Consider the following 12,489-nt stretch of genomic DNA (forward strand, 5'->3'; position numbering starts at 1 on the left):
GTGGGCTCTTTAAGGACCAGCGGGATCCTAGGCATGGGTGTTCATGATGAATGGCTGCTTTCCCTCCTAGCAGGGTTTAGTTCTGTTCACCACAGCAGGTACTTTTAAAGGTGCACATGTAACTATAGACTTGATATATGTAACATAATATACAAATATAGTCAGCCCTCTTAGAGTTATTACATACGACTGTTCCCGTATCAGAAACAGAGGACCAAAGCTCAGAATTCCCAAGGCTTTTTTCCCCATCAAGAGTTGTGTTGCCAATAAGTAATAATATTATAACTCAAACCCACGGCCTCTGAATGTAAGTCTACTGCAGCGTAGTTGCTGCTGCTGCCGCTGCCGCTATTGTGTTCTGTTTCTTTTGGCTTTTCCTTCTTGTGAGTTAGCTGAAGGTTTACAGAGCCTGAGACCGCACTGGACAGGCAGCCTCTCACTTGGTGGTCACGACCGCAAGGCCTCGGTCCCCAGACCTCCGTGTGCCACATCCATCCGAGAGCATGAGGGACAGGTATAATGTGTGGCTAATTTTAGACTTAGGAGCAAAGACAACCGTTTCCGTCCACGCTAGACAACTTTATGGAGCCTCTTCCTTCTATTTACTCCTCCTTTTCGGGGAAAGTCGGGGAGGAGAGGGGGAAATGGGTCTTTGCCTTTTCAGGTCTTCTTACAATGTGGTGGAAAATATCTTGCTCCCTGGTGGAAATTTGCAGCAGCTAGTTCCACTGAGAACACCACCCCAAGGGAGAAGTCGCTCTGCTTGACCTTCTCCCTGCCCTGCACCGAAGTGATCCTCTTCGTCCTTAAGTTTTCAGAGTTGTTATGTATCTTGGGGAGCTTTTTCCTAAACGCTCCTCTCCACGATACCCTGACAATGATAGGTTTCCTTACCCCAGTTCCCACCCTCCCCACATCTGGATGGCAGTATCACCGTGCTTAGTCCTTGAGTGGAGGAAACCATGAACCACTTGGCTACTAACTAGTACTTCAAAAAGTGCGAATCCACCCAGGGGTCCCTGAGTGAAGAAAGGCCAGGCCATCTACCAAAAGATCACCATCGCTGAAAATTCTGGGCATTGCTTTAACATGACAGACATTGGGGTACCCACCATGAATTGGAATGGATTCGGTGTGTTGGTTTGTTTGTTTGTTTGTTTTGCTTGAGGGGGTAGGGTTGGTTACTTTGCCTTCTTTCCTACTGAGCATTTGCTTCGTGAGGACAAGGATTATTTCTTGTGAACTTTTGAGGCCCCCAGTTAACCCAGTGAGGAGATCCAATGGTGGTGTTTCCAAATGAGCTTTCCAAATGAGGTAGTTACTTTATAGTGCCAATCTGGCCGATAAACACATGTGGGATTAATTGAAGGGCGGAGAGATAAATGGGTCAGTGAGCCTTGCCTCTCTTGTCTCTTGCTCTTTGATCATCGGACCAGTGCGCGGCTGCCTTGCTTGTTCCGTGGCTCCATTTGCAAGCTACACTACCTGTGGGACACCTAACCCATGGACTGTGTCACTGTAACTTGAGGTTACTTCAATACCTGCTTTGCTACACTATTGGAATTTACATCTCTTGAGCTGGGGACTGTCAGACCCTGTCATCTGGCTGACTGTTGGTGACCTGCCTTGCTGTTTGCTGCCTGTGCCAGGATAGCTTGAATTTCTCTAAAGAGGACTATCTGGTGGCACTCAAGACTTGAAGGACTGCCAGTGTCTCACAACTGTCTCACGGGAGTGAGTTGCACTGAGCCAGTTGTACTGCTTTATAATTTAATTGATTGTCTATTTCTTATGTTATCTAGCGATCTATCTGTATAAATATATATAAAATGATTAGCAGTCTGGTTTTGTTTCTCTAGAGAGCCCTGTCTAACACACCAAGTGAAGACTTTGGCATAAAGGGGTACTCTCTTATCAAAGAGAGGCATATCCCAGAGAGAAGACTTCGAATAATGTAGTCCAGGCCTACATTTTCCACGACATGTTTGCCAAGATGTAGAGCTGGGCTGTGAGACGTGAGAGCCCTGATTCTTAGGAGTTCATGACCAGGGTTCACCGTGTGTCCCTGTGGATGCGAGTGGATTGCATCAGGCAGTGCAGTCTTTCCAGGTTTGAAGCCTGGCCGTCCCGTAGGCCCTGTTAACACGGGCACAAGACTTCACTGGTTCTAAGATGAAGCCCATTCTCTAGACTGAGCAGTAGGAAGCACTTGCCAGCCCTCTGGCCTTGGAAGACTCACCTCACTTCCCGGGCATGGTGGTTTCCACGGCTACCCCACGGTGAGAATGGCACTGGCCCTGCCTCTTTGCTCCCGATCTTGATAGCTTGGAGGAGGCGCTGGCTGGGGAAGTCGCTTGACTGCAGAAGCCGAGAGGAAGCTTGGTGGCATGTTTGCTCATGAATTGTATTTGTTTGCTTTGGCTTCTGATTTTTGATTGACTTGGAGCAAGGAGAGTAGCATATTTAGTAAACATTCTAGGTTTACCTACGAGGACATCCAGCTGAATGTTGGCTCATTTGAGATTACAGGGAAACCGGATCGGGTCATTGAACATGCTCGTGCTGTTGAGCTAGTTTCACTGGAAGAAAGGGAAAGAAGAGTAAACGGTGGCCTGACGTTCCAGGCTAGGGAATTAGGACTTGCCCATGTCGCCACCCTGAGGCACAGGGATGGAGCCCTGGTGACACAGTGGCTCAGTGCTAGACAGCCCAGCCAAAGATTGTCTAAATGTGCAGCCCATTCAGGATCTCCAAGGAAGAAAGGCCTGGGGATCTGCATTCCTCATGATGACAGCCAAGAAAACACGATTGGGCAGTTCTGCAGTGTCACATGTAGTTCCTACGAGCTGGAATTGACTCAGCAGCACACAGCAACAGCAGGATGCCTGGAGTGACCACGCGTGAGCTCTAATAGTAGGGTACAGGACACCCACACACTCCTGAAAGCCTGGGCGTCTGTGAGGTGATGTGGGAAAGCAATGCTTCAGGTTGACTTTTCTAAAACAGATTCTGTCACGGTCACTCCCATGCTCAAGATCTTTCCTTGGCTCCCCACTGTCCTCAACAGGGCTTGCCAAGGAGTTTGCTGCACATGAGTAGCAGGTGCAGCAAGACCATGATCCCCTCAGCCAGGAGGACAGCAGCGTGGAGCCTGGGATGGTACAGCTCTTGGGCCAGGCTTCCAGCCGCATGTCCTCTATGTCCCCACTAGGTAGCAGAAGGATAGAATTCTGTATAGGGAGGGGCATGAAGATGATTTAAAAGCACGTCACTCATGTAGATCTCCCTGGTGGAATCCGGCTCACCAGCCTGGCTCATGTCCTAAAACCGGTCACAGACCATATGTATGGAAGCGATCTAGCCATCACACGTGCTTGGTCCTTATCAAATTTTTATTAATGTGTTTATGAGTCATTTGCATAGTACCATTGGAGAAATATTTACTCAGATCTTTTGCTCATTTTTAAATTGGATTACATCTTTAAAAATTTTTTTTCACTTGTGATTTGGATGAACATTGAGAGAGCAAATTGGGTTTCCTGCCCACCACTCCTACACATCATGAGACCTGTGTGTAGCATGATCCCCACAAGCTAACAGAGCTCTTCCCGCACCCCCTGGTCTTCTGAGCTGTCTCTGGGAAAATGCTGCCCTTTTGATCCCCTCCTCATGGCTGAGTGTTCTAAGACCGTATGCTTCCCTTGATGTTATTGCTCCATTTACAGACCTGCCACTTGGCTGAACATTGAGCCTTGCTGGTTAAGTTCGTTCCAGGCCTGAAGGCTGCCTAATGGCTACAGTCTCCAACGCCCAACAGTCTCACTCAGACTCGCGATCCCAGTTTGTGTAATTGAGTTTTGGTTCACACTTTTTCTTGCTTAGCCCTGACTTGCCAGACTGTCTTCTACCTGTGTGCCTGTCCTTGCTCTTTCTTCAGTTGTCCTTGCTCTTTCTTCAGTTGCCCCCACCTGGCCAGGCTGGTCTACTCCCAGACCCAACCCCACCCCCCTTCACAAGTGGCACCTCTGGGTGTTGGCAGTGATTCTGTTGCATCACTGTGTGGGTGTCTTGTATTCATCTTCTCAACGCACCTGGGAAAGATGAAATGTTGTGTTGTTGTTAGGTGACTTCAGTCAGTCGTCACAGCTCGCAGTGACCTGGTGCACAACAGTAGAGAGCATGTTCGATCCTGCTCCATCCTCACCACGGTCCTTCTGCTGGAGCCTGTGGTTGACACCTCACTCCCATCCCATTGAGGACCTTTTCCTCTTCCACTGCCCTCTACTTTACCCAGCAAGATGTCCTTTACCAGGGCCCATTCCCTCCTGGTAATATGCCCAAAGTATGCAGGGCAAAGCCTCACCATCCTTACTTCTAAGGAGTATTTTGACGAGACATCTTTCCAGACAGATGTGCTTGTTCTTCTGGAAGTCCACGGCACTTTTAAAATTCCTTGCCGGTCCCATAGTTTCAATGCATCAATTCTTCCCTGGTCGTCCTTAGTCCATGTCCAACTCTCCCATGCTTATGAAACTATTGAAAATACCACGACTTCAGTCAGATAGACTTTCATTCTCAAACGGACACCTTTGCTGCTCAATACTTTAACCGAAGTTTTAAATATTAGACACCCAGTAAACCCATGTCATATCCATTTCTTTAAAGAAACCCCTGGGGTATTAGGGAAGTACTGGGCCGGGGGTAAATAAGCACAAATCTATTTCAGTTTGTTCCCACATAATGATTGCTCAATACATAACAGACGAATGAAGACAGACGTGGTGGTGACTTCAATGTTTGTGGAAGAACAGCACTGAAAAGAGTGGAATTCTTCCATGAGTGTTTTCGACGCCCACTTAGAAAGGGAAAGTGGTAACAGTATCTTTTTTAACTTTTCATTGGTGATTTTGATGAAAGTTTACAAAACCGATGATCAGTTCTACACTCAATAATTTGCAAACATTTTGTTTCAACTCATTCATGTCAGTCCCCTAAGTGTAACATCGCTGATCTCAATTCTTCCGTTTCCTGTTTCCATTTCTCCTCCTTTCCTAACTTCTGTCTTTGGGGAAATGCGATCCTTTTGATCGGAAATGATGAGTTATTCTAACATGGAGGGGAGTCCAGTTCCAGACTTAAAGGGTGACTGGAGGATCTCACCAATCGCTATCTGACCAATAAATAGTCTCTTTTATGAGTCTGTGTCATGCATTTCTCCCACTCTATCCAAGCCCATCTGATATGATCCTTTTCAGACCAGTTGGTAGTGGTAGTCGGGCACCATCTAGTGCTTCTGGTGTCATGGTTGTGGAGCCTGATCTTCTCGTGGCCCATTAAACCCACGGGACTAATTGTCTCCATGAGCCTTTCCATTGTCATTATTCTTTCCTCCTGATGTGGAGAAACCATGATTTGTTAAGACCCCAGTCGGCACTCACCAACATAGGATGAAGAACCTTGTACATGTGAACTATGTCCTGCCAGGAGACTTGAGTGTCCCCTGAGACTATGGTCCTGAGCATGCGGGTGTAACAACGTTCTTAAATGTAAATTGTGAGTCCGTGATGGTTTGGCTATCAGAGACAAGGAAGGTGAACCCACCCACGATGTCTCAAGACAAGAAGCAGCCTTCAGCCCAGCCATCCCTGTCCAACTCCAAAGCCTTCCTCCTCATGAAGTTCACACACATGTGCAAGAATCGGGACCGGATATTGATGGTAGCATTTCTCGTAAGAGGAAAAGTACTAGAAACAAACAGAATGTCCTTTGGTCGGGAAACAGATGAATAAAAAGTGATATATTTATTTAACGAACAGAGTGATTGCACTGAACACACGAGATTTAGAAATAGGGGCAGGGTTGAAATTTAAAGGCATCTAACACTAGGTAAAAAGACAAGTGTGACAATAGGAAGTCCGCAACATGCGACCCGCTATCGAGTACCAGATTTGTGTGTCGCCATATTGACTGAAAATAAGCACATTAAAAACCTCCCTGAATCTTAGCCTCAATAAAGCCTTTACTTACTTTTCAAAAAAATTAGAACCTGCCTAGAAATGAGGCATAGGCACCACGGAAGGGTGCTCCCTCCGGAGAGGGAAGAAAAGACTGAGGCCAGGGGATCTTTGCTGGACCCATGACATCCTATGACTGTTTAACAACGTGAGGCAGCAGATGAACATGTATGAAATCTGGGTGGCTGGTGTTGGGAATATTAGTCTGAGCCTCAGTCAGCATCAACCCAAGACAGGGAGTGGGTCTTGCTTTTGTTTTCCTGTACTTTAAAGTGGTCCATGGTGTCGATGTATAAAAGTCACATGAGAGCAGAGTTTGAGGAAGTGGGTGAAGGCAGTGTGTCTTCTGCCTTTAGAGTTTTCTTCCAGACACGTCCCTCCCCACCCCACCCCCTGTCCCGTCACGGAGACCAGCAAACGGCGTGCAAAAGCAGCTGCCATGAGGGCCTCGCTGAGTCGGAACCGCATTTAAAAGCACCCGTTCTCAGCTCTGTCTCCAGAGACTGAGAAATAGAACACAGACCTCTCTGGAGGCTTCCTTTCCAACTGTCCCTTAGTCTCTTCAATTGTGGAGTGTCGCTTCCAAGCCCCCACCACCAACGCCACATTTGCTACGTGTTAGAGCATCTCTCCAGCCTAAGTAAAGAGCCTGGCAGCTCGGTGGGTGAGTGCTCAGGTGCTGACTGAAAGGTCAGCAGTTTGGACACACCAGGTGCCCCATGAGATGACAGCCGCATCCTCTGCCTCTCCACAGGTTACAGGCTTGGAAACTCCAGAAGGCTGTTCTGTAGGATGACTATGAGGCCAAACCAAGTCAACAATAATGGGATTAGGGCTTTATTTTGGGTTTATTTCACCCCACTTTATTAATGAGCCCAAACTGGGCTCTCTGCCGCAGAATGTGGCACCAGGATCGGAGGAAGGCTTATTAAGCGACTTGCGATATGCAGATGACACACCCTCGCCTACTGACAGCAAAGCACTTGCTGATGAAGATTGAGGACAGCAGCCTTCTGTATGGCTTACAACCCAATGCCAAAGAGACCCAGATCTTCACAACCGGACCCCTGGGTGACATCATGATAGACAGAGAAGATGGGAGCTGTCAAAGATACCATCTTGTTTGTATCCCCAGTCAGGACTCACAGAAGCAGCAGCCAAGAAATCCATTGGCTCGTTGCCTTGGGTAAATCGGCTGCACATGGTCTCTGTAAAGCATTACAGAGCAAGGATTTCACTTTGAGGACGAAGATCTGCCTGACCCAAACCCTGATCGTTCCAATCGCCTCATCTGCTTGTGAAGGTTGAACATCGAATAAAGAAGGCGGAAGAAGAATCCGTGCATTTGAATTATGGTTCTGGCAAAACATATTGAATGTACAATGGACTGGCAAAAGAACTAGCAATTCTACCTTAGAAGAAGAGCCAGAATGCTCCTTAGAGGAGATATGGATGGCGAGGCTTCGTCTCACGCACTTGGGACAGGTTGGCCGGAGAGACCAGTCCCTGGGGAAGGACATCATGCTTGGTCAAGCAGAGGGGTAGCCCCCAAAAGAGGAAGTCCCTCCACATGAAAGATTGGTACCGCGGCTGCAACACTGGGTTCCTGCATAGGACCGCGTGTGCAGATGGCGAGCGACCATGTCCTGTGTCCTTCTGTCGGACACAGGGATGCTGTGTCTCAAACCGACTCGATGGGACCTAACAACAACAGTGGATGAGTCCAGGTGGCTTGGTGGTTACGAGTGGGTGCTAGCCGAGAAGGCTGGTAGTTTGAACCTCCAAGCATCGCAGGAGCAGCCTAGCAGTTTGCTTCAGTAAATTTTATAATTTAGGAAGATGCCCTCTAAAGGAATTAGACACCGTGATTAAATGACATCTCTATGAGTAAAATCTCAACTCAATGGTCCCTAACACCAACAACATCTAACCTAATTAGACTTCAGTTTTGCAGTAAGACTTAATGAAATCCCCTTTCTCATGTTCAGCAAATCCATTGCCAGTGACTTGGATCTCGCTAATCTCCTACTTTGTAACTTGGTAAATATTTCTCTCCCTTCTCCCTTCCCCCAAAGCAACCAAATAGTAAGTTGCGCCATGTTACACTATTTCTAAAAGTGCTTCTTGAGACGGAGGTTCGGTACCTGGCCGATGCACCTCGTGCACAGCCTCCACCTGTCAGTGGAGGCTTGCAAGTCGCAGCAATGCCAACCAAGTTTCAGAGGTGCTTCCAGACTAGGAAGAAAGGTCTGGTGACCTACTTCTAAAAATCACACCTTGAAAACCCAATAGAGCACAATAGCACAGTGTTCCTGCCCGTGGGGCCATGCAAGTCGGGGAACTGATTCGACAGCTACTAGCAGCAATACTAAAAGTGCCTCCTTGGCCGGAGAGCCATGTCGGCCATGCACTGGAGCTGCTTCATACAGGCTTAACTGGGCAATGTCCATTTCTTTCCAACTCGGTATCCAGTGACCTCACATCAGTAGGCCAACGCAGTCACGGTGGCAGTGTTTACACCACAGAAACTGGTACATATGCCACAGATCGGCTCGTCTTCCCCTCCGCCCTCCCAGGAGAGCTGGTGGTTCCGCATCTTCCAGCCTGTCCTCTAGAGTGCTGTCCCCCAAAGTGGGTGAGAAATACCCCCGGGAAGTGCTGGCACGATTCAGGGAGGGCATGAAAGCAAAGATCGACATTTTATCTTGGATTATGGGTTTTTTCTAGTACAAAAGAGTTTTCATTTCTGCCATGTATGTATATGTATATTGCTAGCACTTTTTTAATATATAACCTGAAAGGGGAGTGCTCGGTCCAATAAGCTTGGGGATCGGTGCCCAAGAGCCTTCTAGGCGTGTGAGGTGTGCGTTGCAAGTGGCAGTGTCCTCGTCTTGCGTCTGCAGGCATTGATAGTGGACAAGGACAGGTCCGGGCCTGAGTCTCAGGGCTCAAGCCACATCGGTGCTCAGGAACCCCAGGAGCACTGGCTGGAGAATCAGGCAAACCCGGATTTGCATCTGGCCACAGCTGCTTCGGGGCTGGGAACCTCTCCGGCTCCTCCTTAGCTTTCCTGAGCTCCCTATGACACGCTTAGTAAAGAGTGAGGTACCAGCCGCATTCAACTTCCAACGGTCTGGAGTTGTCTCCACGCTCTGTCCTGCTGAGCCAAGCAGCTGAACGCTGATTTGGGAGCTGCGGTTCTACCCAGCGAATGAGCTGCTGTGACCTGCAGGGACTGTCACTGGGCTCATCCTGTCCATGCCCCACGTCTTCTCTGCCCACCCCAGTGGACCTGGAGGGAGTTGATGGTTTCCGGCAGCTCAGCAAAGTCAGGACGGGCTTCTCCTTGTGGATTCTGACGAACTGATTTCTTTCCTTGTTTGAGTCCATTGAGTTATTTTAACATTGTAATATAGGCCTAGGCAAGGGAGCACATGCTCCCTTTGAGGCCCCTCCCTAGCCCACCCAGGCCTCACCTCTCAGCAGCCCCCACAGAAAGACAAGAGCGAGGGGAGGGAGATCAAAACTCTCACGTTATTGCTTTGTGATGAAACCAAAGGCTCATCTTCCAAAGACCCAGCTCGGCACAGCTTTCCCTGTAGGTGGTGGTTGTAAGGTGCCGTCAAGTCGGCTCCGACCCATAGCAATCTGCCACCCAGCGGGCGAAACACTGCCCGCCCGGCGCCATCCTCACAAGTGGTCCTGTGCCCAAGCCCGTTGTCGCAGATTCCACCGTGTCAGTCCGTCTTGTGGAGGGTCTTCCTCGCTTCACCTGCCCCTCGACTTTACCAGGCATGATGGCCTTGTCCAGAGACTGATCTCTCCTAAGGACATGCCTGAAGCACGTGAGATGAAGTCCCACCCTGCTGGCCTCTCAGGAGCACGCTGACTGGACTTCGTCCAGGGCAGATCGGTTTGCCCTTTTTGCCGTCCAAGGTACTTTCCATTGTTCTTCTCCAGCACCACAACTCAAAGGCTTTGGTTCTTCTTCCGTCTCCCTGGTTCAGTGCCTGACCTTCACATGCGTAGGAGGTGATTAAAAAGACCGCGGTTTGGGTCAGGCACACCGTAGTCCTCAATGTAACCCCCTGGGTCACGATACGGTGATTTGGGCCGGGCTAGAGAAGACCCGACGTGGAGCCAGGAACTGGGATGAACTCACACGTCAGTCACTGGAACAGAAATCGGCAAAGATGTACTCGGAGTGAAATCATGAAACACCCACCTGCTCCCCCAAAAGCCATTTTACATCAACTCCTCATACCTTTCCAGCATCACCCACCCTGTGCTCCTTAGGGTCTCCGATGTCTGATGGGGGCGGGGTGGGGGAGTCCATTGCCATGCCTTTCTTCCAAGGTGCCTCTGGGTGGGTCCAAACCTCAACCCTTTTAGGCCTATAATGCCTGAATCTTGAATTTCAGGGAAAAAAATGTTCATTTTCTTTACTTTCATAGTTATCAATATATATACGTTTAATTAAATGTTACAAAAACATCGTGCTCGGCATTAGAGGGTTAACTCATAACCCGGCACGTAACTGTCTGTGCCACCCAGAGGCTAACGTTAGTTACAGCGAAATCGCTCTCTCTCTTTAAAAACACCTGACAGGCATCCTCTTGTATAAACCCCCTCTATCAGCTGCGGCCTCGTGGGTTATTCCGTCTTTGGGGTAGCAGTGGGGAAAATAAAAACCCGAGGGCTTATAAGACATCTCCCACTTACCAGATGCAACGCCAGTTTGCCAATTCACTCACTCTGACCATCGCCCTGCAAGGCCTGCTTTGCTGCCGTCTATAGGATGAGAATGTCTCAGAGGGATTGCTGAGTCTATACCAGGGTCTGTCTCCCTCCAGCCCATGTGCCTTAGTCTGGGGGGCTCACCACAGGACTGTGTACAGGGGAGATTCCTCTCTGCGAGACCCCACCCCTGAGGTTTGGGCCAGCACCTGCATTGAACACAGGTGTGTTTGCTCGCGGCCTGACGGTTGTGTTTTTCTTGTCTCTTCCGTGCTCTTGCCCAGGGGTGATCCTGCTGCTCCTGGACAAGCTGCGGAAGATGAAATGGGAGCAGATGTGGAGGCTGACCGCCGAGAGGGAGTTGATGGGCATGCTCTCCACATCCTTAGCCGACCAGGTGAGTGGCCAGGTTCCGAGTGGAGTTGTTCCTGGTCCCGCTTATCAAAGCGGCAGTAGAGCAGGTGGACCTGGAGCTGCTACTTAATGTGTGACTCCTCTGTACACTTGGCTAGACCTGCCTTGTACTTGGGGGGCCCTGGTGGCACACAGGGATATGTGTTGGGTTGCTAATCACAAGGCTTGGCGTGTGAGATCACCAGCCACTCCAGGGGAGAGAGGCAAGGCTTTCTACTTCCCTAAAGAGTTACGGTCTCAGAAACACACAGGACAATTCTACCCTGCCCTATAGGGTCTCTGTGAGTTGACAGTGACTTCGTGGCAGTGAGAGTGACCTTACAGTAGACGTGAGATACAAACCCTGTCTGTGCCCATTTACATATAAATTTTATTTAAAGACAAATGAGAGCGGGCCTCGTTTGTGATGCAGGGCCTGTAGGCGATGGTCTGGTATGTTCAGGGGCTGTAGTCCTTATTGGCAAGTGGGGAAGGTGTTTAAACGCCTGCTCCCTGCAATCCCCAAGGCCACCGCATGTGTGCCTGAGAGGATTCCATTTGCCTGTCTGGCAGTAGTCTGATTTTAGGCCAAGCCTTTTTATTCAGGCCCTGTCCCAAAGAGCTTGTTACTCCCTCACTGCCCTGGAGTCGACACCAACTCAGAGCAACCCTGTAGGACAGGGAAGAACTGTCCCTGCGAGTTTTTAACACTGTCACTGCTCTTGAGAATAGAAAGACCCGTCCTCCTCCTGAGGAACAGCTGGTAGTTTTGAACTGCTGACCTTGTGGTTCACAGCCCAATGCGTAACCTCCACGACACCAGGCCTCCTAGAAGATCCGATACTCAAGGGATATTGCCTTTAAATAAGAAAAAACAAGCTTCTTGGCTGGAGAAACCACCTTTTCACCCAAAGCGCTCTGAAAAACAACCTTGAAGTTGACCCAAGCTCAGAACAAAAATGTGCCAAGCCTGCAATCTGCGTGTTGCATGGCACGGGCCCTACATCTCCAGCTTTGAATCTGCGAGGACGCCTCGTCTGTGTCTTGACCTTCCTGTGGGGTAGCCCAAGATCTTGGAATGAAAGACATTTTCTCTGAGTGGTGGTGGTGTCTGTCTTTCCCCACAATACAGAGTGCAGCTTCTCTGGGTTCCGTTTGTTTGTTTGCTTCCTCCCCCGTCCCCCCTTCAAGGCCTGAGCCCACTCTCTGTGCCGTTGCTTAAGGCTCAGTTGCTGGATTTATCCACGTCTTGCAAACTCGACGTTGTTGCCCAGACAGAAGGAGCGGGCAGCACTCTGGTGGGCTGCTTTGCCATTTCCCTTGTTATTATTCAGCATTCCCCAAG

The 12,489-nt window shown here is 49.3% G+C and overlaps 1 protein-coding gene across 2 annotated transcripts in view; it reads left to right on the plus strand.

Moving 5' to 3' along the window:
* LARGE1 (LARGE xylosyl- and glucuronyltransferase 1) overlaps positions 1-12,489 on the plus strand; it is a 646,479-nt gene that overhangs the window by 530,627 nt on the left and 103,363 nt on the right. For both annotated transcript variants that reach the window (XM_075551019.1, XM_075551018.1), the window contains one exon: positions 11,036-11,148. In XM_075551019.1, the coding sequence (XP_075407134.1) occupies positions 11,036-11,148 (113 nt within the window). The remainder of the gene's footprint in view (positions 1-11,035; positions 11,149-12,489) is intronic.

Source organism: Tenrec ecaudatus, chromosome 6 (genome assembly GCF_050624435.1).
Source record: "Tenrec ecaudatus isolate mTenEca1 chromosome 6, mTenEca1.hap1, whole genome shotgun sequence".
NCBI classification, from domain to species: Eukaryota; Metazoa; Chordata; class Mammalia; order Afrosoricida; family Tenrecidae; genus Tenrec; species Tenrec ecaudatus.